The sequence below is a fragment of the Felis catus genome, chromosome A2, assembly GCF_018350175.1.
Source record: "Felis catus isolate Fca126 chromosome A2, F.catus_Fca126_mat1.0, whole genome shotgun sequence".
Taxonomy (NCBI): Eukaryota; Metazoa; Chordata; class Mammalia; order Carnivora; family Felidae; genus Felis; species Felis catus.
Genome location: NC_058369.1, coordinates 97,928,482 through 97,953,113, shown reverse-complemented (window position 1 = coordinate 97,953,113; position 24,632 = coordinate 97,928,482). Strand labels below are relative to the sequence as shown.

General features: G+C 38.2%; 1 protein-coding gene and 1 long non-coding RNA gene across 13 annotated transcripts in view; one reads left to right on the top strand and one right to left on the bottom strand.

Moving 5' to 3' along the window:
- The window catches only part of CASD1 (CAS1 domain containing 1), a 68,447-nt gene extending 56,724 nt beyond the window's left edge, over positions 1–11,723 (bottom strand). For 7 of the 12 annotated variants that reach the window (XM_023250356.2, XM_023250357.2, XR_002740483.2 and 4 more), the window contains exons 1-3: positions 11,363–11,719; positions 2,932–3,028; positions 2,017–2,137 (exon numbers count right to left, since the gene is read on the bottom strand). In XM_023250356.2, the coding sequence (XP_023106124.1) occupies positions 2,017–2,137; positions 2,932–3,028; positions 11,363–11,495 (351 nt within the window). In that variant the 5' untranslated portion in view covers positions 11,496–11,719. Of the gene's footprint in view, positions 1–2,016; positions 2,138–2,931; positions 3,029–11,362 lie in introns of all 12 variants that reach the window. The other 5 variants (XM_023250352.2, XR_002740487.2, XM_023250355.2 and 2 more) reach the window with 4 other exon arrangements.
- A 155-nt stretch (positions 11,724–11,878) lies between these two features.
- Positions 11,879–24,632, top strand: part of LOC109497457 — a 63,596-nt gene continuing 50,842 nt past the window's right edge. The window contains exons 1-2 of the long non-coding RNA XR_006594216.1: positions 11,879–12,237; positions 14,149–14,227. This is a non-coding gene — a long non-coding RNA (uncharacterized LOC109497457). The remainder of the gene's footprint in view (positions 12,238–14,148; positions 14,228–24,632) is intronic.

The following is a 24,632-nucleotide window of genomic DNA, read 5'->3' as shown; positions in this document are numbered from 1 at the left end:
GACAGCTCAGAGCCTGGAGCCTGCTTCAGATTCTGTGTCTCCCTCTCCTTTTGCCCTTCCCCTGCTCATTCTCTGTCTTTCAAAAATGAATCAACTATAAAAAAATAAATAAAATACAATTCTTTTTGCCTCAACACAGAAAAGAAAAAAATTCAAACAAAGAACTATCTTCAATACTTCTACCCAAACTAACCCACACCGAGGCTAAAACAATAATAATAATAATCAGCTTATACAATGTGCCAGACTGGGTGAGGCATAAGACATGTATTTAAAAAATCAGAAATTTAAAAAAGTCAGAAATCTCTCTACTTTTTAGAAGTTCACTTAAGTTTTTTTACCTTAAATTGTGATAATCTCATAGAATTCAATAGTTCCAATTTTCTATATAATTTTATGTATATAATTACCAATGAAAAATACATTTACAGATACCAAATTAAATGAAAAATTGACTTTATCATTTTCCATTATGCAGATTTAAAATCTATACTAGCCTTTTCTAGTGGACAAAATTTCTAATAGCTGATGGATTCTTCTCACAAAGAACAGTTCCCAAGGAATTTAGCACCCACTACTATCATTACTACGTGGCTAGATGTTTAGCTGTGAAGTCCCTAATTTTTTAACTCCTTACCACAGGGCAAGTTGAGGTGAACAGGCAGATTTTCATCATAAAATCATGAGCTATTCCCCCTAAAATTCTGAACTTTCTTGTATTTCACTTTTCTCTCCTTGCTATTGCCCACTCCCAATCATACACAGCTGAAGACAGGGATTCAAACTTTGGATCACTTAAAAATGTATAAAAAGAAAGGTATGATGATTCATAAAATATTAACTAATCAACAAATTTATTAACAAATATATATATATATATATATAGAGAGAGAGAGAGAGAGAGAGAGATCCATTCTTGCTAGTTTTCAAAGATATATTTTTAAAATCAGAAATTTTCGGGGTGCCTGAGTGGCTCAGTCAGTTAAGCGTCCGACTTCAGCTCAGGTCACGATCTCAGGGTCAGTGAGCTTGAGCCCCGCGTCGGGCTCTGGGCTGATTGCTCAGAGCCTGGAGCCTGCTTCCGATTCTGTGTCTCCCTCTCTCTCTGCCCCTCCCCCGTTCATGCTCTGTCTCTCTCTGTCTCAAAAATAAATAAACGTTAAAATAAATAAATAAATAAATAAATTTTAAAAAATAAAATCAGGAATTTTCTATAAAAGTAGCAGATATTTGTTGCATTGTTGTTTTAATTATATAGCGTAATTGCCCAGTGCCAGTACAGTTGCAGAAAATTAGGTCCTGATGGGCATTGCCAGTAACAGTATAAATGAAAATAGTTTAGCAATATAATCAATATTTTTTAAACTGGATTCTTTAACCTAATATTTGCATTGCAGGGATTCCATCTACAGAAATAATTTAAAAAGCAAAGTTTTCACACAAAGATGTAATTGAGAATGTCCTTTCTTAAATTGCAAAAGTAAAAAAAAATACAAAAGTACAAGAAGAAAAAAGAAAATTATATATTACATCATATCCATTCAATAACATGTTGCCATTATGATGATACTTACATTGATTATATAATAATACCATGAATTATGATAAGTGGTGGAAACAAGACATAAGACATGCTAAAAGATTACAAGATTATTATTTTAAAGAGACTGAAAAGAAATATGGCAAATATGAAAAGAAGAATAAGGGATATTTGCTCTTAGTTTTTGTTGTAAGGAATTCTCAAAAAAATTTCCATTGAAAGAACTTATCATTTCTGAAAATTAGAAGTTTCAAGTAATAAAAGGTTTACTAATCCGTTGCCACCACTTATTTTTCTTATGTTCCTCATTATGTTCTCTATGATATTCCCTATTGTCCCTTTTTCCTTCCACCTTTCCCAAAACCAAAGTAATAAAACTTTTATCACTCTTTTTGTTATTATGAAAAGACACATTCCTCCTATAACTATTCAGGTGGTTAACTTCTAAAACAATAAAGAAAATAGGTAAGTTTTACCTTATTTCCTTCTTCTTTGAATTGGGGATTAATTATTTTTACAAAAGAATAAAACAACTGACGAATTCTGGAATCTCCAATAAATGCAATATGTTTATCTACAAGACAGTTCTTTGCTTCACTGAAATCAACAAAGAAACATTAATTACAATAAGTAAAATCAGCATGTTGGCATTTCAAAGCACAGTCTGTGAAGAAAATAGTGCAGGATTATTATACATATAGTTCACGTTGCTTTAGAAATAGGTGGCTAGGTTTGCTTAATCAACCAGCCCATGGATGATCAACTAACTCTCAATACTTACAGCCCCCGTTTATTAAGTGTTTAATATGTACTCTAAGTATATTAAGTGCTTTATATCCATTATCTCAGAATGACTCGACAAGGTAGCTATCCAGGTCCTAAAGCTAGAGTCCTTCTCTCAAGGGCTATTTATTGCCTTGGGCCTGATTATCTCTCACCTGAGATACAGAAGCTTGGACAAAATTCTTCCCCTAATGCTTTTGGCAGGAATCTTCATTTGGACTCACCCCCACCCCCACACTCTGTTGGCAATTCTCTATCATCATATAGAGAAGTACCATGTAGTATTTCCTTTGCTTCATCAACCTTTCTCCACTCGTTATTAAAACCTATCCTAGAGAGATGCCAGGTGGCCCAGTCAGTTAAGCGTCTGACTCTTGATTTCGGCTCAGGTCATGATCTCATGGTTCATGAGTTTGAGCCCCATGTCTGGCTCTGCACTGACAGCCTTGAGCCTGGAGCCCGCTTCAGATTCTGTATCTCCCTCACTCTTTGCCCCTCCTCCACTCATGCATGTGCTCTTTCTCTCTCAAAAATAAATAAATAAATAAACATTAAAAAAAAAAGACCTATCTGAGAAAAGAAAAAAACAACGAAATAAGAAAACTTACCTGATTTTGTATTTATGCATCATGCAACTGTGAGGTTGCCAAACTTTCTCTCCAAGAAATCTGCCACTTGAGAGAAGGTATTCACATGAATCATTGCCTGTAACAGTTAAACAAACAATATTGTAAACAATAGTTATATTTTTATACATTGATTATCTGACCCCATGTAAGCTCTCTGAGATCAGAAAGCATAGTTTTCTATGCTTCACTGTACCTTCTCGGTACATTATTTATACATCCCTGAGAAGCATAGTAAATATTAATACATTAATATTCAGGAGGAGAAGAACCACTAATGACATGACAGACACCTCACTATAGAAGATAGAAGAGACTCCTAACTCTCAAATGCTACATTCACTGCTTTGGCAGTGCCTCTGCTTCAGGTTCTCTTTCTAGGGACATCATCTCAACCTCAAACTAGCCCTTAAACCTGCTTACCACTCCTAGTTGGGAAAGAAGAGTTTAAGGAATAAGAGAGAAGACTTTGGAAATGTCTTCCTATTCAACTATTACAACGTATGGTGCATTTGCACATCTGGAAATACAGTAATTAAAATATTTTTTTTTAATTTTTTTTCAACGTTTTTTATTTATTTTTGGGACAGAGAGAGACAGAGCATGAACGGTGGAGGGCCAGAGAGAGAGGGAGACACAGAATCGGAAACAGGCTCCAGGCTCCGAGCCATCAGCCCAGAGCCTGACGCGGGGCTCGTACTCACGGACCGCGAGATCGTGACCTGGCTGAAGTCGGACGCTTAACCGACTGCGCCACCCAGGCGCCCCAGATATTTTTTAAACCAACTCCCTGATTTTCACGACTTTCCTGTGAGGAAGTATGCTATCCCTATTCTGTAAATGTGGAAACAGAGAAAAGGATTTATTCAAGAACTTCTTATTGAGGTCACTAAAACTTCATCCTTTTATAATTTACAAAGTAACATAAAACTATTTTAGCTACATGGTGGCTGAAGGTACATAGGATCAGTATCAACAACAAATGTAGATTTTAGTTTTTAATATTCAGCCTGTCTACCTCTCTTAACGTTCTCCCCTTCTTTTCCGTTGACCAACCAGTTCCTCCCAGATTGGTTGGGACTATCACAGTTTCACACCAAAAGTTCCACATCTGGGAAACCCTCAGTCCTATGTAAGTGGGGAGGTGGTCACCCTATTTCCCATGGCCATTTTATCATACACTAACTGAAATGACTGAAGGAGTTTAAAAGGGAGTTGGAAACATTAAAAAAGTCCAAATATGTCAAATGGATAAGGGAAAAAATGAGACATTTAGAATAATATAATCAAATCACATATTATTTAAATTAATCTCTGGTTCTTTATGAAGAGTCATCAGCAAGCTCTATTTGTTTCACAGACCGTTAAGGTCAGGATAACGAAACTCTACAGAACAAAAATGATACTGAATCACTCAGGGTGGGGAAAGGGAAAACCCAAAGATATTTAAAGTGGAAGAACACATCTTTTTTCTCAGTCTGGTTATCCATTTATCTGGTCAATATACAGATAAAAGGTGATACAAATACAAGACAGGTATGCATAAATAATGAAAGTGTTGTTATTTCAGTGTCATAAATTCTAAAATAGAGCAGGAAGGGAAAGTGAAAATACTGCATTGTAGTGTTGGTAGAAAACTGGATAAGGAAAGCAGAATATCAATTATTAAAATTTTGCAATATATATATTTTGCAATTTTGTATATGTAGGCTGCGCAGGTTTTTTGTTTTGTATTTCAAAAATTTTTTAATAACCTCTCTAAGGAAACTATAAATAATCAGTTCTTAATTTTTTCCAATTATTAAAAACTAATTCTAGTTCTCAAAAACAAAATTAAGCTACATAAATAATCAAGAAGGAGTAAAGAAAAGACTATAGGAACACACAATTAAGTTATTTTTCTAAAAACATCCATCTGGGCGCATCTGGGTGGTTAGTCAGTTGAGAATCCAACTCTTGATTTCGGCTCAGGTCATGGTCCCAGGGCTGTGGGATGGAGCCCTGCGTGGGGCTCCAATCTGAGAGTGGAGCCTGATTGGGATTCTCTCTCTCCCTCTGCCCCTCTCTCCCAGGTTGCACTCTCTCTCTAAAATAATAAAATAAACAAACAAACAAACAAAAAAATCCTTCGGCTATATTCTTTTATAATGGTTCTACAGTAAAATACTATTAAAAATCTAGTAAAGGGGTGCCTAGGTAGCTCAGTGGGTTGGGTGTCCAACTCTTGATTTTGGCTCAGGTCATGATTTCACAGTTTGTGGGATCGAGCCCCGTGACGGGCTCTGAGCTGACAGTGTGGAGACTGCTTAGGATTCTCTCCCTCTCTCTGCCTCTGTACTCTGCTCTCTCAAAATAAATAAACTTAAAAAAAATCTAGTAAATGTTTAAAATTAGAATGGAAATTCCATATTTGCAACATTTCTACCTCTTTAAATATTTATAAACTAAGTAAAAAGTTAGTATCATCTATTTTCTAAAAAAGTTATAAAAAGTTGCAAATAACTCGGTATTAATTCTGTGCACTTTTTCTTCCCTTTCTTTCTCCCTTTTTTTTTTTTTTTGTTGTTGTTATTTGATTTTTGTTTGTTAATAGAACTTTAAACAGAAACACGCCCTGGCCAATCTACAGTATGTGGGATTGTTATTGTTAACCATCTATATGAATTATCAACATAGTTTTGTGGAGATGGAAGTACCAGACCAAAACATCTTAAAATAACCAGTCTTTCTCCACCAGAAAATGTATTTTAAAATGCAAAGTTCTTTTCTTCCTCGATACTACTACTCACACATTGTTTTTCAGTAGTTCAGCCAGTGGGAAATAACAGCTCTCAACTGATGAACCCAAATTAGAAAACAAAAAAACAAAAAACAAAAACAAAAAAAACAGCAAAACAGATTTGAAGCTGTCACTAACCAAAAGACACTATAAACATAGTTCTTTAGAGACTACTAGTCTTTCCAGGAAAGAAAGTTCTAATTTGCTAACGAATGCTAGTTGGTGATAACTCTTCTTAATATATTTTATGATGCAATTTTTTTTTTAGTAATCCTTGTATCTGACATTAATACTCTCTGTATCATATCAGTTAAGGTTCAGTCAGAAGACAGAAACTGCACCGCTATTTTAATAGAGAGACTCTAATATAAAGAATTATAGAAAAGCAAAAGAACTAACCAGGCAACTGAAAAGGCAAGAGACTTTTTTTTATACTTGTCAGAAAAATAATAAAAATACTGGTGATAATAACTACTATTATCATCTGAAAATAAATTAACCTAATTTAGAAAAGGAAACTCCCACAAAATTCCACACTCAAACACAAGTTCTCTTTTACTGAGAAGGAAATACTTTTGGATCAAATCACTAAATGTAATCTAGATGTTAAAATAAGTTAACATGCCACATCTTCATTATGCATACTAAGTATATGTAAATATCTGCTGGCACATACTTCCCCGTCAAAATTGACCCAGAAAAACCCCCAAACAAAAGAAAACAAAAAATCCCAGTCATTATTTTCAATTGCCTCATATAATTTTGATAGCTGCTTTAAAACAACCAGTGTGAGATGCAAGTTGCCAAGTGCTCAGATAAATCAAGCTAGGAACACAATAAAAACAAACAAAAAACAAACAAACAAAAACAACTAAAGGGAAAGAATTATCTACTTCAGCTATCTCCAATACTAGATTATCTAGATGAATGGCTGTGTCTTCCTCTTCATTCTATTACCTTAACCATAAGCATTCTGGTTTGTCAATCTAAAGTCTTGGGTTTTTATACACGATTTTTCTGTTAGAAAGATACTAAAAGCAAACAAAATAAGTAAAAAGACAAATTTTAAAAAAGCCGAAAAACAAATGTAACTGCTAAAGAAAATATCTAACGTGCTAAATAAACTGTAGCTTATATTTTCCTTTGAATAGAATATCTCTGGCACACTGCACCTTTAGACTGGCTGAATCATCCTACCAAAGCTATCTGTTTATTACTACCAACCATGAAAATATTAGATCATAAAGTTTTTAATATGATTTGTAAAATATTTTGTTTGCCTAAAATTCAGCAAGGTTACACTTTGGTCTGTGCTAAAAAATCACCGTTTACATTTTTCTTTTGACAAACTAGGAATGCCTACATTACAAGTGGCATCTTATAGATCAGGATCTTTCTGGCAAAGAAAGAAAAGGCTAAGAGACCTAGAGTTGCTTCTTTCTTAAAATTCGGAAGCTTTGAACTCACTTTTCTCCAAAACATGCAATAATACTTAATACTTGCATTTCATAGGCCTGGTGAAAGAAAGGAATTAGATTTCAACAAACTTAAAGCATTTGAGACAAGTTTACTTTATCAATTAAAAAATTAAAAATTGTCCAGATTGGAATTACCCTTAAGGCTATTGATACTGGCCTCTTGTCACAGAAATGATGTTTTTAATCTGTAATCACAATAGAAATGGACATTTTGTGATTTAGTAACTTTAGAAATTGAGAATATTTAAAAAATATATAGTTAATAGGGTTATTTTTTAAAATGTTTCTATATTTTATATAAAAATTTTAATAATGAAAAAAAACCCTCTATTTTGTAAAGTTGAGATCAGAACATGCTACTAGAACATGAAATTCAATTAAAGCCAAAAGAACCAGGGGCCCCTGGGTGGCTCAGTCAGTTGAGCACCCAACTGTAGCTCAGGTCATGATCTCACGGTTCATGAGTTCGAGCCCCACGTCGGGCTCTGTGTTGCCAGCTCAGAGCCTGGAGCTTGCTTCGGATTCTGTGTTTCCCTCTCTACCTCTTCCCTGCTCACATTTCGTCTTGCTCTCTTTCAAAAAGAAATAAAAACATTTAAAATAAAAAAAATAATAACAAAACAAAAGAACCAAATGAAAGGAGAAAAATAGGACTTCAAAAAATAAGAAAAACAAAGACTTCAAAAATCTATTTATCCAGTTATTGTTTATGGAGTTTCTAATGTGTGTTAAGCTCTGATGATTTAAAGATGAATAAAATACCCTTGGAGGCTTATAGTTTGTGTGGGGGAGATGGATACAAATTATTACAATATAACATAAGTATGTACTAACTGCTATAGAAACACTGAATTCTTAATTCTTACTTCTGTGGTGGTGACATTTGAACCAGACCCTAAAAGAAAAATCTGTACTGTTTTAAGGAGGGGGGGGTCACTGCAAGCAGAGAAAAAGGGAAAAGCATATTTAGACTGTGAGCCTGAAGTTTAGAAGAAGGAAAAAGATAAACATAGGTAATAAAAAGTAAGCTGGTCAGATTCTGGAGTTGTACACATGCAACTTTCAGAAAATTATTTTACTGGAAAAAGAAGGGGAAAACTCTTGGCTGGTACTGTGAGGCTGAGTTAGTGTTTCTAAATGATTTAACCCATTTCCCTCTGGAAAATGCTTTCTCCCTCCATCTTCTATACATCACCACTGCCTAGAAGCTCTGAGAAAGGCAGTCTATAACCTAATGGCATGAGGCAGAGGAACTAACTGGGTTGTAAATCCTAGCTCAGTCACGGACTAATTGTGCGTCCTTAGGCAACTTAACCCCTCATGCCTCATCTTTACAATGTAAATAATACTGTAATTCGCTGGATCTAAGACCACTGATTATAATATAGACACATCATTATTTTATGTAACACTAGAAAAATGCTATCAATTAAACTTTGACCTGCAACAAAGTTTTAAAAATTCATCCTGATTACAGAGATGTCAAAAAAGGGGGGTGGGGGGGTGGAATGATATATGATAATTTATCTACTTCATAGAATGGCTGGAAGGACAAAAGAAGATCAAACATGTAAAACCCTAAGTAGAACAGCGATTGACATATAACAAGTGCTCAATGTTATCACGTGGTGTTTGCCAAGCTTTACTTTCTGTTGTATATAATGCTTTCTTTACTTCCTATAGTTTGTATATGTATATTCAAACTGTATTCACTCTACCTTGCCTGAGGCATACTCATACCCACACAGTGCACTTTTTTTTTAAATTTTTTTTTTTCAACGTTTTTATTTATTTTTGGGACAGAGAGAGACAGAGCATGAACGGGGTAGGGACAGAGAGAGAGGGAGACACAGAATCAGAAACAGGCTCCAGACTCTGAGCCATCAGCCCAGAGCCCGACGCGGGGCTCGAACTCACGGACCGCGAGATCGTGACCTGGCTGAAGTCGGGCGCCTAACCGACTGCGCCACCCAGGCGCCCCACAGTGCACTTTTTAATATAAAGCCTAAACCTCTGTATCTAATATAAGGTCCTTACTTATTTTAAAGATTTATGATATTGTGATTCAAGCGTAGGGTCATCTTTGTGTGAAGGGCGCTACATTTCACTCAGTTTGACACTGCCAAAGCATGAGGATGTCTAAAAACTTCCTGGTATGATCATTATTCTTCCCAAACAGTCTCTGGCTCAAGTTCTTGACATTCAGTCTGGGCAAGTACACACACCAGGTGTACTGCTTCACACTCAAGGCACTGAAGCACCTACAGAAGCTGATGACTAGCTTCTGGAGGAGGCTTTAGAAACAACCCCAGATTGCTGCACTGACTCATAAGGTTCCATCTGACATTCTATTTTCCCTTCTGATGACAGATTTTGAAAGGATGAAATATATAATCTAAATATAATAATTATCCAAGCTTATCAAAAGATAAAAGCACAATATAAAAAAAGGGAGGGGGGACTAGATGTTTACTTTTCACACTACAGCATCAGTTACAACATTTACCTTCACCACCATCACAGAGACAAAATCGAGTTAGAGTACTGTCATCTTACAGACAAGATTGAGTTAGATTACTGTCGTCTTATACCAAACTAACATAAAATGATTAATAGTAGTTAAAATTTTTTCTTCGAAATGACCACAGATTAATGCATCAACACTATAAAACATTAGTTTTATTTTGTACATCAAAGTGTCTGACTTCTGTTACAGCCACTGCAGATGAACCAAAGCCCGGCCAGATCACATGGCTGTGATCTATAGGGGGCTGAAGGGAAAAGGCCAAAGGGTATAAAGAATTTGTCTTTTAAAATCGATTTAGTGCATTCAATATAAAGAGCTATTCGTCCATTATGGTACTAGAGTATAAGATTTTTAATCCTCAAGAATTGGAGAACACAAGGCAGCAAAACTGATCAAAACGTCCTACACTTTGAAAGATCTCCTGGGACGGAAACAGAGCTCAGATTCCAGTACCTGGTTTACTGGATATTTTGCCAAAGTGGTGTGCAGTTAAATGGGAACAGCGTTAAATGTGCACCTGTCCATTACACATTACATCTTGACCAATTAATCTCACAGTCACCAAGAGCTGTCCAGATAATGGTTTCGATAATACTAAGAGCCCAAAATAAGAGATCCTATCATTATTAATTTCCCTCAGCTTGTCAGCCTCTCTCCTAGTGGCATTTTAACACAAAATTAAAAAAAAAAAAATCAATCAACAAGGACAAGTAAATACCCCTTGATTACTGAAAGATAATTCGTTCTGAAATACGGAGGTCATCTTTCCTTTCCCCCTTTACACCAATTTCAAAACCCACATTGAAGGCCTCTTTTCAAACTGCTTCCAACGTTAATTTCCCTGCCCACCTCGACTCCTGTCAAGCCAGAACTTCAAACATCTGCCCCACTGTCTTTAATTTGTAACAAGTGTGCAGTCAGAACCCTCTAAACGTTTCTGAATCACGGAGGCTGGGTGACACCTCCTCCATTGGGCCAAGGGCATCCTTTGCCAGCTGTCGCCCCCGCGGCAGAGGAAAATGGGGCGGCCCTTGCCGCTGTCCAACAACAGCTCGGCTTAGCCCTACAGGGCAGAGGCCGGATTAAACAAAGGCGAAAGAGCCAGACCCCTAGGGCGCAGAAATCGACGACCCCAACTCCGGGCAGAGGTGTCCCCTTGCAGGGCGGCCTCCGCCTTCGGCGGCCCGGGCTAGCCTCCCCCACCCCCCTCCCCGAGGGCCGCGGGCCCTCCCTCCTGCACTCGAGCCCCGGGCCTGGCGCGACTACCTCGGCCCAGCTCGCGCTGGTGCTCGGACCCCGGCAGCGACTCGGGCCAGACCCGGGTCGGCTGCCCGACCGCAGCGCTGGGCGGCTCGGGGGGGGGGGGGGGGGGGTGCGCCAGGACCACGGGCCCAAGTCCAGGGCCGGCCCGCACTGGAGTCCGCTCGCTAGGCCGCGGGCGCCCGGCCCGCCGCCGGGGCCACCTGGGGGCACGTGGGGCCACCGCCTCCCCCGCCGGCCCGGCGCGCGGGCGGGCGGGCGGGCGGGCGAACGCGTGAGCGTGGGCGTGTGTTGGGCGAGGGGGGCGGCCTCCAGCCGCCGCGTCGCCTCCTCCCCCGGCCGGCCCGGGCAGGGGGAGGGCCCGCTCACCTCGGTAGCGGCGGGAGGCGAGGTGGCACGCTGCGAGGAGCAGCACGGCCACCAGCGCCAGCACCTTGGCGCTCCTCACGCTGAAGTAGTGGTTGATCTCCCGCTTGCCCAGGTTGTAGGCCAGAGCCGCCATCTTGGTTCCTCCATGACAACAGTGCGCGGCGGAGCGAGGAAGGGGCGCCGCACAGGGGCAGCACTGGGGCGGCCGCCGCAGCCAGGCTAGGAGCCGCCGCCAGCTCCCGCGGCCGCCACCCGCGCCTCCCGCCGGGGAGCCTGACCCCGCCGCCGCGGCGCCCCGGGCCTCCCCCTGGCCCTCCTCGGCCGCGGCCGCCTCAGCGGCTTTCCCCCACACTCGCCACCCCGGCTCGGCGGTGGCGGTTCCCCAGGCGCCCTGGACGCCTGTCTCCTCCCCTTCCTCCTCCTCCCCTTTAGCCTCCTGCCTTAATAGCGGCTGCGCCTGCGAGGGGGGTCCGGATGCCCGGTGCTCCGGGGTCACGGGCTCCTGATGGCCCTCTGGGGTCACCGGGTCATGGGCGCCAGCGGGCGGCGGCAGCGTCAGGGGCATGGGGATGTGGGGAGAGGGAACGAGGGGTCCGACCTAGCCCGAAAGCGAGCTCTGGGGCTTTCTCCTGTCGTACTGGCCACTACCTGAGTCCAGGTTGGGGCAACAGAACTACAGTTACGGAAGAAAAGTACACATTATTCCACTTCTTCCTTCCGCAACGCACCCTTTCCTGAGCTTTCTACCCCCCTGAACCTGCCCAGCTGGATGCGACGTCCCAGGGGCTCATGGTGAAGCTAGCTGGTCAGTCTGGCTGATCCTAGGTGCTTGCCAGATGTCGAAACCGCTGATAGCCCTAGCACTCAACCCACGGGTAAGACCAGTTTCAACTCTTAAACTCACTTTCTTGGTCCACTTCTTTTGAAACTTAAAAAAACTCCTCAGTTTGCCCAGTTCCGGTGGGCAAAGGCACACTGAAGTACAGAGAACAAGGTACGGAAGGAACCTAGGTTAGTGCAGGTGTCGGGGAGAAAACATCCTCAGTCTTCATTTGTATTTACGTGAAGTTAGTAGGTGGATACGCCAAACATTAAAAAGTGTGTTCATACACTAATCATTCCTGTTCCTAAAGATGGTTAATGTTTTTGTGGTTATCAATAAAGCAAGCATGCCTTTGCTTTTGTTAAGCTCTTGTTACCCTCACCCAACTTTTTTTTTTTTTTTGGTCTCTCCTGTGCTGCCCCCAGATGGGAATGGGAATGGTTATTTACTGTTTCCCTATCTACTTGCCTTGTATAAGTGAGTCATTGGTTAGTTGGGGTGTTTTCAAGTATTCTTTACAACTTTCCCATTTAGCCATTCCTGAACTCGTGTTTATGAGCCCCTCTTAAAATTATAGAATGTTAGGTTTGAAGGGACTATTGAGATCTTGTCATCCCAATTCTTTTCATCCAAGGACTCTTTTTATTATGTTTTCATCCATGGACCCCATATCTTGAAAGATTTTGTCACTTAAATGAAATCACATACATCACTGTCATGGATGTAATGCTAATAAGCAATAAAGTTAAATAAGTGTACAAACACTAGGCACTGTTCCCTGGAAATGGTCGCTTAATTTTGGCTGTCACTCTTCTGATCCAAGGTTGATCACATGCTGGAAGAATTAAATCTGATATTGTAAAAACCAGATAAGTAACTCTGCTAACAGCATATGGTCCACCAATAACATCCTAGAAATTTCTATGATGTCATCAACAGCAAATTAGAATTTCTGATCAGCGTGTGATAACCAGTGTTAGCCTGCGGGGTTGATTTAATGCCTGCCAAAAGTAAAGAAACTTGACATTTTATTTAATTGCAATTTCCAGAAGGCTTTCTGAAATATTGTAAATAGCTTGTGGACTTCTTTCTTCCTTCCCTCTAGTTTAAAGCTAATCCCTCTCCTCTCCTCTGAATCTCTTCCTGTCCCCCTTTCTTGGGGTGTTGATGACTCCATCAGTCATCCCTATGTCAATCATCCTCTCTCTGTGTCTTCTTTAAACTCTCCCTTTCTCCTGTTTCCCTTCCACCAATAAGTTTCTCTTTTTAGGGAAATACATCCATGGGTTCTGTATTTCTGTGTGTTTACTTTTCCATCTCTCTTTCCTTCTCTGACAAGTATCTAGAAAGAGGAGTTGACTTTGAGGTCTCCATTGGCTCCACTCCCATTCTCCTTTCTAAATAACTCTCAAATATACTGCCTCCTCTCCATCCTCTTGTTGCCTTGTTTAAGGCATGATTTCTTGCCCAAATTTCCCATTTTTTTAAAACTCATCTTCCTCAATTCTGGCTCAAAAATCCAATCTTACTACCTCTCTGCCATACCTCTAACCAGACTGAACTTTTTTTTTTCCAGACTGAAGTTTTTAAAGCCCAAATCTAATGATGTTAAAAACTAGACCATGGTTCCATGTTTATTTGCCTATCCCTAAACCATCCAGAATGTTTACTAATGCTCTGCAAGTTACATCAACCCTAATAAACTGATAAAAAGAGAAAGCATTTGATAGGAATGCCTTAAACTGTGCATTACTTAAAAGCAAAGCAAAAACAACCACATTTTATCCCTCTTCCCCCCTTCCTCCTCCTCCTCCTCCTCCTCCTCCTCCTCCTCCTCCTCCTCCTCCTCCTCCTCCTCCTCCTCCTCCTCCTCCTCCTTCTTCTTCTTCTTCTTCTTCTTCTTCTTCTTCTTCTTCTTCTTCTTCTTCTTCTTTCCAAATGTCTATTTGCCATTGTACCACAGGAGGTCACAGGGACAAAGCAGATAGGAAAAAGAGACTGAAATGGAGCAGCCAGTGCAGCAGGAGGAGCACAGTTTTGAGGTGAGAATCTTCTGGTATAAACTGTTTCTGCTTCACTGTATCCATTCATACTGTTTATACTGATCTAATTTTTTATTATGGTAAAATTTACATATAACATGTTAATCTCAGATGTACAACATTATGACAGCATTTATATACACAGTATTATAGAATGATCACCACAATAAGTCTAGTTAATATCAGTCACCATGCATAGTTACCAAGTTTTTTTCTTGTGATGAGAACTTTTAAGATCTACTCTCTTAGCAACTTTGAAATATGGAATACAGTATTATTAACTATAGTTCTTTTCTGATCTGAAAAATTCCTCCTTCCTCTTCCCAAAGCTATCTCTTTCATCCATGCCTTGGGATACTATTTCATTTGAGAACTTGGTCTCATAAGTTTCCCTTCTTTATTTCTACCTTCAACTTTTCCCTCTTCACTGTTTGTCCTACATATAAGCTCAAATGTTTCCTATTTAAAGTACTTTCCTTAACTCACTACATAATCTCTCTTCTCCCTATCAAACCTCTTAAAGGAACAATCTAGTTACTGTTCCCATTTTTTCTTACTAGTTATTGATTTTTAAGCTCTCAAAAACTGACTTTTGCTCCTATTATTTTACTTAAACCACTCTTTCAAATGTCAACCACATCCTAAATTACCAAATCCAATGTCTTTATGTTAGCTGTATCCTTCTTGACTGCACAGCATTGTTGGAATATTTGCTTTCTTAAAATCTTCTCTTTTTGACTTCTGTGCCACTACATCCTTCTGTCTCTCTTCTTTCCTTTCCTGTGCATGTCCAAGAAGAATCCTCTTGCTTTTTCAAAGCCCTTATATGGAAGTACTTTTCAGAGTTTTCTTGTCTGCTTACTTTTTCTTCTTGGGAAACCTATGTTGCAAGTTGGCCTCAGCTATCACACTGGATCCATGTGTGCAACTTGGATTTCTCTCATGTGCTCCAGACCTCTTTTACATATCTCAGGGATAGCTTCACTGAGTATCTCATGGTACCTCAGTCTCAGTGTGTTGAATACCAGTTTTATTTTCCTTCCAAGACCATCCATCCTATTATGTTTACCATTTAGTTTATTGACACCACTATCCTCAAGTCATGCCTGCTAATCTTTGACTCATCTTTCTCCTCTGCCTAATCTGAAGTAAGGTTTTTCAACTGGGGGGTGTGATCACAGATGAGCCATTTGATAGAATAAAGTGCTAAAACTTCTATTTATAGTTAATTTCCATTAGGAATGATTTTAAAAGACAATTTAGGTGATAAAAACAAACTTTGTTCAACACCTCATGAAGCTCCCTTCACAGAGCTGCAAAATGGGGTGGAAGTCAAGGAATTTTTATTTTATTAAAAAAATTTTGGGGGGGGGGCACCTGGGTGGCTCAGTCGGTTAAGCGGCCGACTTCGGCTCAGGTCATGATCTCACGGTCCGTGAGTTCGAGCCCCGCGTCAGGCTCTGTGCTGACAGCTCAGAGCCTGGAGCCTGTTTCAGATTCTGTGTCTCCCTCTCTTTGACCCTCCCCTGTTCATGCTCTGTCTCTCTCTGTCTCTCAAAAATAAATAAACGTTAAAAAAAAATTTTTTTTTTAACGTTTATTCATTTTTGAGAGACAGAGAGACAGAGTGCGAGTGGAGGAGGGGCAGAGAGAGAGGGAGACACAGAATCCAAAGCAGGCTCCAGGCTCTAAGCTGTCAGCACAGACCGTGAGATCATGGCCTCAGCAGAAGTCAGATGCTTAACCGACTGAGCCACCTAGGTGCCCCTGGGAATTTTTATAGGATTAAAAATAAAGAACAAGGAAGAGAAAAAAAAAAAAAAGAAACTATCTGATTGGCTGGAGTCACATAGTCAACCTTTTTGGCATGAGAAGAAACAAGGGAATAAGTATACAGCCCAGAGCTAGCTTGCTTTTGGGAGTTGGCTTCACTGCATTTTTGGTTAAGTTGGGCATTTAGAGAAACACAATCTAACTTTTGGTTTGTTGTTATGGCACCCGTGAGCAGGAATGGCTCATCTTAGGCCTAGAAAGTTATTTCGACATTCCTAACTACAGTAAAACAGGGTTTTATTACTATTTCATATAAGTACATCAGTACTCTAACTTGGTCTATATGTAGAGTCATGTCAAGTGCACTTGGAGAGGAATCCTGAGGGGAATGTGGGAATTCACATTTGTGAAGAGATCAACAATGGCTCACTTAATTTTTTTACTTTAAGCATATTGTGCCTATGAACCTAGCAAATGGATTCACAGATTGTATTATCTACTTTCACTTAAACTCAGAAAATAGAAAGTCACATTAAAAATCTCTATGCTGAATGGGAATTAAAGATGATTCTAATTATAAAGGCACTAGTGGTGCACCTGGGTGGCTCAGTTGGTTAAGCAACCGACTTCCTCTCAGGTCATGATCTGTCAGTCTGTGGTTTGAGCCCCGCCTCGGGTTCTGTGCTAACAGCCCAGAGCGTGGAGCCTGTTTCAGATTCTGTGTCTCCCTGTCTCTCTCTCTGCCCTTCCCCTGCTTGTGCTCTGTCTCTCTCAAAAATAAGTAAACAAAAAATAAAATAAAATAAAATAAAATAAAATAAAATAAAATAAAATAAAAGCACTAGCAAACAAGAATATATAGAATGGAATCTTCTATAACTAATACAAACTCTTCATCAGTTATATTACATGGTTTTAATTTATTATATACACACATATGGATATGTCAGATATATATGTAGATTATATATCATCCATGACATTCATAAATATGGACAACTTAAATCTGTAAGAAATCAGAAAAAATCTTGAAGTTATCAATATTGTTTGAAGTGAGAATTTTCATTTGCTCATTGTAAACCATAGATCTTGTTGTAAAATACATAAATCTTGTTTGAGGTGAAAGTTGCTACTAATATGAAGCCATCAAAATTAACAAGCCATTTAGAAATTAAGCATCCAAACATGAATTAAATCACTCTCTTTAAGAGCAAAAAAAAAAAAAAAAGTTTGTGAGCACATATGAATGTTTCAAATTACATGTATAATATTAGTTCATTAGTAGAGCAGTACATATTTTATAACTAAATAAATATTCATTAGTTGGAGGAGTGCATGCTGAAATTGTAACTGATATCGGGTGCACATCAAAAACCCCAAATCACTTACTTACTGAATCACCATATCCTGTTTATTCTGGCTTCCTCAAAGCTCTTTCCTCCCTAGAATGCTCTAGTTCAGGTTCCAACCTAATCATTGCAAAAGATTCCCACTGAATTCCTTCCACTAATGTCTCACCTTTTCAATCTCTTTTTTTGCTAATTGTTGCTGGAGTTGCTTGTCTGAGGCTTATATTTGGTCTTGTCATTTCCCTGCTTAAAAACTTTGGTGGTTCCCTGTTGGGACACAATGAATTCCCAGCCTCTTAACTTGTTTAGAGTTGTTTGTGGTTTGGCCTAAACTGCCATTTCTTCTGTTTAGCTCTCATTTCATTCAACCATGCTATCCCACAAGCCAGGAACATTATATATCTGTCACTTTTCTCTTACTATTCCTTTAACTTAAAATACTTTTTTCTCGGGGCGCCTGGGTGGTGCAGTCGGTTAAGCGTCCGACTTCAGCCAGGTCATGATCTTGCGGTCCGGGAGTTCGAGCCCCGCGTCGGGCTCTGGGCTGATGGCTCAGAGCCTGGAGCCTGTTTCCAATTCTGTGTCTCCCTCTCTCTCTGCCCCTCCCCCGTTCATGCTCTGTCTCTTTCTGTCCCAAAAATAAATAAAAACGTTGAAAAAAAAATAAAAAAAAATACTTTTTTCTCTGCATCTCACATTCTACTTGTTTAAAACTTGTCTTCTTCCCCCCCACCCCCTTTAGCTTTATTGAGGTATGATTGACAGATACAATTGTTTATATTTCTAGTGTACAATGTGATGATTTGATATATGCACAGTCTGTGAAATAATTACCACAATCAGAAGAACTTTCTCCTTTAAAGCCTGCTCCATTTTGCCTCTTCCATAAAGTAAGCACATGGCTCCTTATGGGAATATAACTCCTTTCTCTGATTTCTCATAGTACTTTGTTCCTGTCTGTGCTTAAGTATGCATTCAACACAGGCCCTGTCCAGTCAAAACAGATATCTTCTTTACTTGTGCATACTTGTGTGTTTTGGGAAATTACCAGCTCAGTCTTTTGGGATATATCCCACTGTGCTTTATAATCTATTCAGTTATTATGTTTATCTTTGTCTTCTTCATTCCTCTCCTTCTAGATTTTATGCATTGGGGCACAGGGAGTTAGTACTTTTTGTATTACTTGTAGAGAAAACTTATGAAAGACTTAGAAATGGACCAAGATATTGTAGTTGTCTTCAATGGAAAACTAGGCATTGTCCAGATTATCTGATTCTATCAGGTCTCTGAATCTTTTATTGTCTTTGAGTTTTTTTACATTGCTCCAAGTTATATAATACTTATAGTAATGCAAATGATTTTTGTCCATAGAAATGCAAATTGTATCTCATTGGGATTCAGTTGATTATTGCTCTGTGGATATTGAGCAGTTTTGAAGTTTAACATTTGTTAAGCAAATTTATTTCACCATTCCTAATGCCATATATGTGTGGTTCTTTTAATTCTCCTTTGAACCAATTGTAATATCCTCTGGTTCCTTCATTAATTAATGAATTAAAGAAAAGCTTTGACACATGTTCATTTTATATCTGTATGAAAGTCTTGCTATATCTTCTTCTAAAAATTATCTTTTAATACATGACTATGACTTGAACTTAATAAATATTAATGTTTCTCAAATCCAAATTAAAGGTCATTTAATGAAGAACACTGGAAAAAATTGAGGCACTTTTCTTCTAGGAATTTTTGAGAGTATGGGGTAGATCAATATTTTCCAAACAGAATTTTGGCTTGTCTGAACAAGTGAACAATCTCCTACAGGACATTTAAAGCTTGTTTCTGTCGCAGTGAATTTGAATATTGGTCTTTGGAGTCTTTGATCAAGTTGAGTATACCCAAAACAAAACAAAACCCAAATATACAATTTGTAGTTACTCAAGTATTCCAAAACTGATACAAAAAAAATAAGAAATTCTAAAGTGTTACTCAATTATTTATTACATTACATCATTTTTTTTTTAGCCAAAAGATTTCACCTTGACAAAAATTACACAAAAATCTTCTCAATAATCCTTTGGAAGTTGTAAAAGGTAAAATTTTCATATGTGTTATAATAGTCTAAATGGAAGAAACACATCCTGAATGCACCATATGTTCACATCTGTCCTTCTTGTCTTCAGATTGGGAAATGCTTGAGAATCAACCTTAAGTCTCTGTTTTTTGTCTAAATTCTCTGCATATCCCAATTGTATTCTCTTTCTCCCACTTTTGCAGCTTCTTTTCTATCTCCTTTTCTTCCACTCCAATTGTAGTGTTTCCCAAACATCTGTACTTCTGAGAAAGTTCTTCACTCCCTACCATCGGATTCCCATTCACTTCACTGTTTTGGACAAAAGTGGAATCAGAGAAGACGAGAAAAGAGTGGACAGATTGGAGACAGACTTTAGAAGCAAAATAGACAACACTTACTGACGGATTGATTGTATGTAGGAGATGAGGAGGAGAGAGAACCAAGGGTGACTTCTGTTTTTGGCTTGAGCAACTGATGGCTTCAGGGACCATTTACTGACATGGGGAGACTGGAGTGGGAATGAGTTTGGAAAGATGATCAGAACATTGTTTTCAGTTGCTTTTTGTTTACATTGAAATGTGTTTAGAAATTAAAACCCAGAAAATACAGTATATACTACATTTTCTTGTGTGAAATTCTGCTGCAGCCACCACTCTCAATACCCTCTCTCGAGGACAGAAAAATGCATCTCCCCCTCATTCCAAGTTGCACACTTTTTTTTTTAAGGATAAAGGGGAGAGGGATGGTAGTGTAACAATTATTTTGCCCTCTTCCTCAAAGGCTGAGACAAATTCTCCTTTCTGTACAAGAGTTGTTTAAATTAGCTGGAAATTCACAGTTCACTGCTTTTTAAAAGGCACCCTATCCCTTAGGGAAGGAGAATATGAATATCTCCTACTGTTTCTAAGGTGAAAGATGTTAACCATTGATCAGATCAGATTGGGGCAGCTTGAACGAGAAAAAAATTCTAAATGACCTGCCTGGTTTCACAGCCTTCTGGCCCAAATGGTACTGACATTTTCATTAAGCAGGTTAAGGAAAACAATAGAGGTTAATTAACTTAGTGGTGTTTCAACTGAAATGGCCGAAACTGCCCTAGGCCTCAGGTAAGTCTAATGTTGTTAGTCTCATCTTGGCCTTCCACTTTACACTATATCACCTTTGAAGGTCTGTAAACAAATTAGAATCGCTTTTTGTGTATGGCTGCGTAGCTCACAGGGATGTGAAAATATATTAGGTAACGTCTGTAAAGCACTTTAAATGATTTATTCTTGAGCCAGTTTTTCCTAAGGGATACTTTGTCTCACACGCTTCTAATTGCCATCTAGCTAGATGATAAAGAGCAATCTTCAACTAAACACTTACTGGGTTGCAGGAGATGACTCATAGATCTTTTTACTCTATGCACACAGAACATATACTTACATTTCCCATCATGAAATTCTGCCTTTTTAACTAGCATATTTTTCTTTTTGGTGACATTTAGATATCATTTTTGGTTTGCAGAAGTGGCAGGTATAACTTTGTGGTTGTTAGAAAAAAAGTTTTTACTACGGGGGTAGAATAATGTAAAAAGAGCGTAGGTTTTGAAAGAATGTTCGGGGTTTGACACCTGGCTTCACCATTTACTCGCTAAACAATGTGGCAAATCATTTTGCCTGTTGAACTTCAACTCTCTTACTTGTAAAATGAAGATAATAATACCTATCACTCAAGGTTGTTTTTCTGACTAAATGAGTAATGTATAGTTTTTGACACTTAGGTGATGCTCAATAAAAGATTCTTTCTTCTTTCAAAGTTCATTGTCACTTGTAAATTCATAAGCTATCGTTCTTAAATTTGCTCTCTACCAGTCAATATCTACAAGTTAACATGTATGTCATAGAGACCAGGTGTTTAGTAGAAAATAGTCAAGTACAGATATATTCCTTTAGATAGTTAAATAATCCTTGGTTTAGTCTGTTAAACAGTACACCAAAATGATATTGAAAGGTCCTGTCCTTTTTGCTTTATTTCTAAATTTTAAATAATTTTGCTAAACAAGCTACTCTTTAAAAAAAATTTTTTTAATGTTTTATTTATTTTTGAGACAGAGAGAGACAGAGCATGAGCAGGGGAGGGGCAGAGAGAGAGGGAGACACAGAATCCGAAGCAGGCTCCAGGCTCCGAGCTGTCAGCACAGAACCTGACGCGGGGCTTGAACTCACGAACTGCGAGATCATGACCTGAACCGAAGTCGGCCGCTTAACCGACTGAGCCACCCAGGTGCCCCAACAAGCTACTCTTTTGATCATAAGTAACCTATATAGATTATTTTTGATCATACACACACACACACACACACACACACACACACGTCTGGTTTCATTATGTTTGTTTACATAGTTCAGCAAAAGGTATTAACTAACCGTATATGCCCCTTTGAGCATTCAGTATTGAGCAATTATATAGGCCAAAGAATTAAATTCTGCTGAATAATTTCATTAAGGAATATAGGATTCAGTCATTTAAAAACATCTATTTTTTTTCCTATCCCAAGATTGGGAAACCAAGCTCAAGAAAATCTCTCCACCAAGATTTCACCTTCATTGCTTATAGATTCCAGAGAACTTCTTTCTACTTGAAGTCCCAAATACATTGTGGTTCCTGGCCAGCCAGTGAGTGACGTAGCCTATGAGCTGTGAGGCTTTAATCATAAAACAGGTACCAGACCAGTTTTCTTGGGTGGTACCTGTTTTATGGTTTCTTGCTTTTACACATAAAATACACAAGCTGATTAATGATAGAATTTCCATAACTGATTAAATGTCACTTATTTTCAACTGTGACCCTCAGGTATGACCTTGTGTGACAGTGTCACAATTGAAGATAATAAGATTCTCTGTTGGTATGCAATATATAATTTTTTATAAGAATTTGATACCTGGTGAAAACAGCTTCTTAATGACCCAGTGCAGGTAACTTCATTTTCATGGAAGGTATAGATACTCAGTAAAGATGTTTTGGTTTTAAATTCTGAAGGAGGCACTAAGAGTTAGAAGCCACTTTTTAAAATGTTTCACTTGAAGTTGAGAGTTAAAGAATTAGAGGTAAATTACCAAGTAAGAGAAAGGACTTCTTCATGCACGTATCAGAAAATAGACAATTAACAAATAAATGCCTTCAGTATTCCAATCCAAATAACTATAATTAAATTTAGTTCATTTATGCATTTATTTAGTCTCATGTATTTAGTTTTGTGTATTTATTTCTTGTTCTGCTGCATCTTGCTTTGGTCATCAGGCTGCTTTCATGAAGTCATCTGCTTCTAAAGTAGAAAGGGTCTTGGAAATCCCAACTCGTTCCCACATATATCTGACAATTGTGCAGGCGGTGTTATCTTTATGCTCTAGAGTTGTAACTCATGAGCCTATTTGTTGAAATAGCAACAATTAAAAGAACACAGTACAGTCCTTTCTGTGAAACTCTGACATCGTCTTTCTTTTTTGAAGATACAAATTTTGACCTCTGAGCCTTTTGGCAAGCATCAGAAGATAAGAGAAATCGTAAGACTAAGTGATTATAGTTATTTTACTGTGGTAATCAACAATGCCTAAACTGAAGACAGTGCAGTCTCTACTGAGCGCAGTACATGCTTTTTTGTTTTGTTTTGTTTTTGTTTTTGTTTGTTTTGTTTTTTTGTAATAATATGATTAGTATTTTTCCTGGGAGTAAGAACGTGTTATGAACAATGAGAGCTTTGACAGATAGATCTTCAGGGCCTTTCAATTCATTCTGTTATGTGTACAATCTCGGAAACATGTATGTGAGTAATATTTTATGTATAAAACTTGGGCTTTAATTTGACACTCTTTTGATTAGTTCTTACAATAGTGTTGAGCTAATCAAGAAATACAAAATATGTCAAGGAAACAACTATTTGGGGCATCACTCCTTTTATAAGGCAAAAACCCCAAATCTTCATGAATTTCCAGGGCTCCTATGGGAAATTTTTAGAGGTTTTTTGTGTAAAGAAAAAGGATGAAATTTTAATTTTTCTGAATCTAGGCTACGATAGTGGGAGAGCAAACTCAAGAGTTAACAGACTGCTTTAAATCACCTATTATGACAAGATTGGGTGTGCCTGAGGAACAATAAATTGGCCACCTATTAACCAAAGTGACAATACAATATTCTAAATAACAAGAAGGCAACACAGTTGCAAAGAATCTTAGATCTTTCAGAAATGAGGAACTTTATGTTTTTGTTGCTTACTAATCAAGGGCTTGACAAAGTCAGCACAAGACACAGAAGACTGTTTTGATGTTTTGACGTGAAATTTCTGCCACACAGACAGATCACAGAGAATGTGAAAGAGTATCTATTTACTATCCCTTGTTAAGAAAAGACCAAATAGTTTGAGATAGGCTGTTGTTTTAATATATAGAAAACAAAATTCTAGTTTTGTATTAATACTATATGTAGCAATAAAAGATTCATGAGCTCCTTGCTCTACTTTTTAAATTATGCAATTATAATTATATACTTTTTACAAATAAATCCATCAAAATTAAGTGAACTTCATCAAAACTTGAAAACATTTTATTTCTTCTTTTCAGACTCATTGCTTGCAGTTTGAGGCAAATACAGTTTGTTTGTTTGTTTGCCTGCTTGTTTGTTTTCTGCCAAACTGTAACTTCCTATATCTATTAAATACTTGTCTCACATTATCCTTGTTTACATTCTGGAAGAAACAGACCTTTTCAGACAAAACTCTTCTCTTTTCCTTGAAAACAAAAACACATCCCATTCCTTGCATTGACAATTGCATTTTTCTGCTACTGTTGCTTTAGTATGGTCTTTGATTACCGGTGTAGAGTATAACTCTCAGTCAAATAAACTATATTTCATAGAGTAACTGGAAGAGAAATGTAGAAGTATCTATTGTACACTGTTTAGCAAATTAACAAAACTCCTGAATACAACCAGAAAACCCTCTGGAGTCACACACATTTATATTTACATTTTAAATTAGAAAAATGAACACAGTCATTAACATGACCAACAAATACATCCACTTTAAGGAACAAAAGCATGCATATTAAAAATATGTCGAGAGACTGCATTTCAGTATTATATTTCACTTAGAAATTGCCTGTGTCCAAGGTTAGGCATTAAATAACTTCATTTTAAGAGTAGTCCAAGGTTTAAAGTTAAATAAGTATCTTGGCTA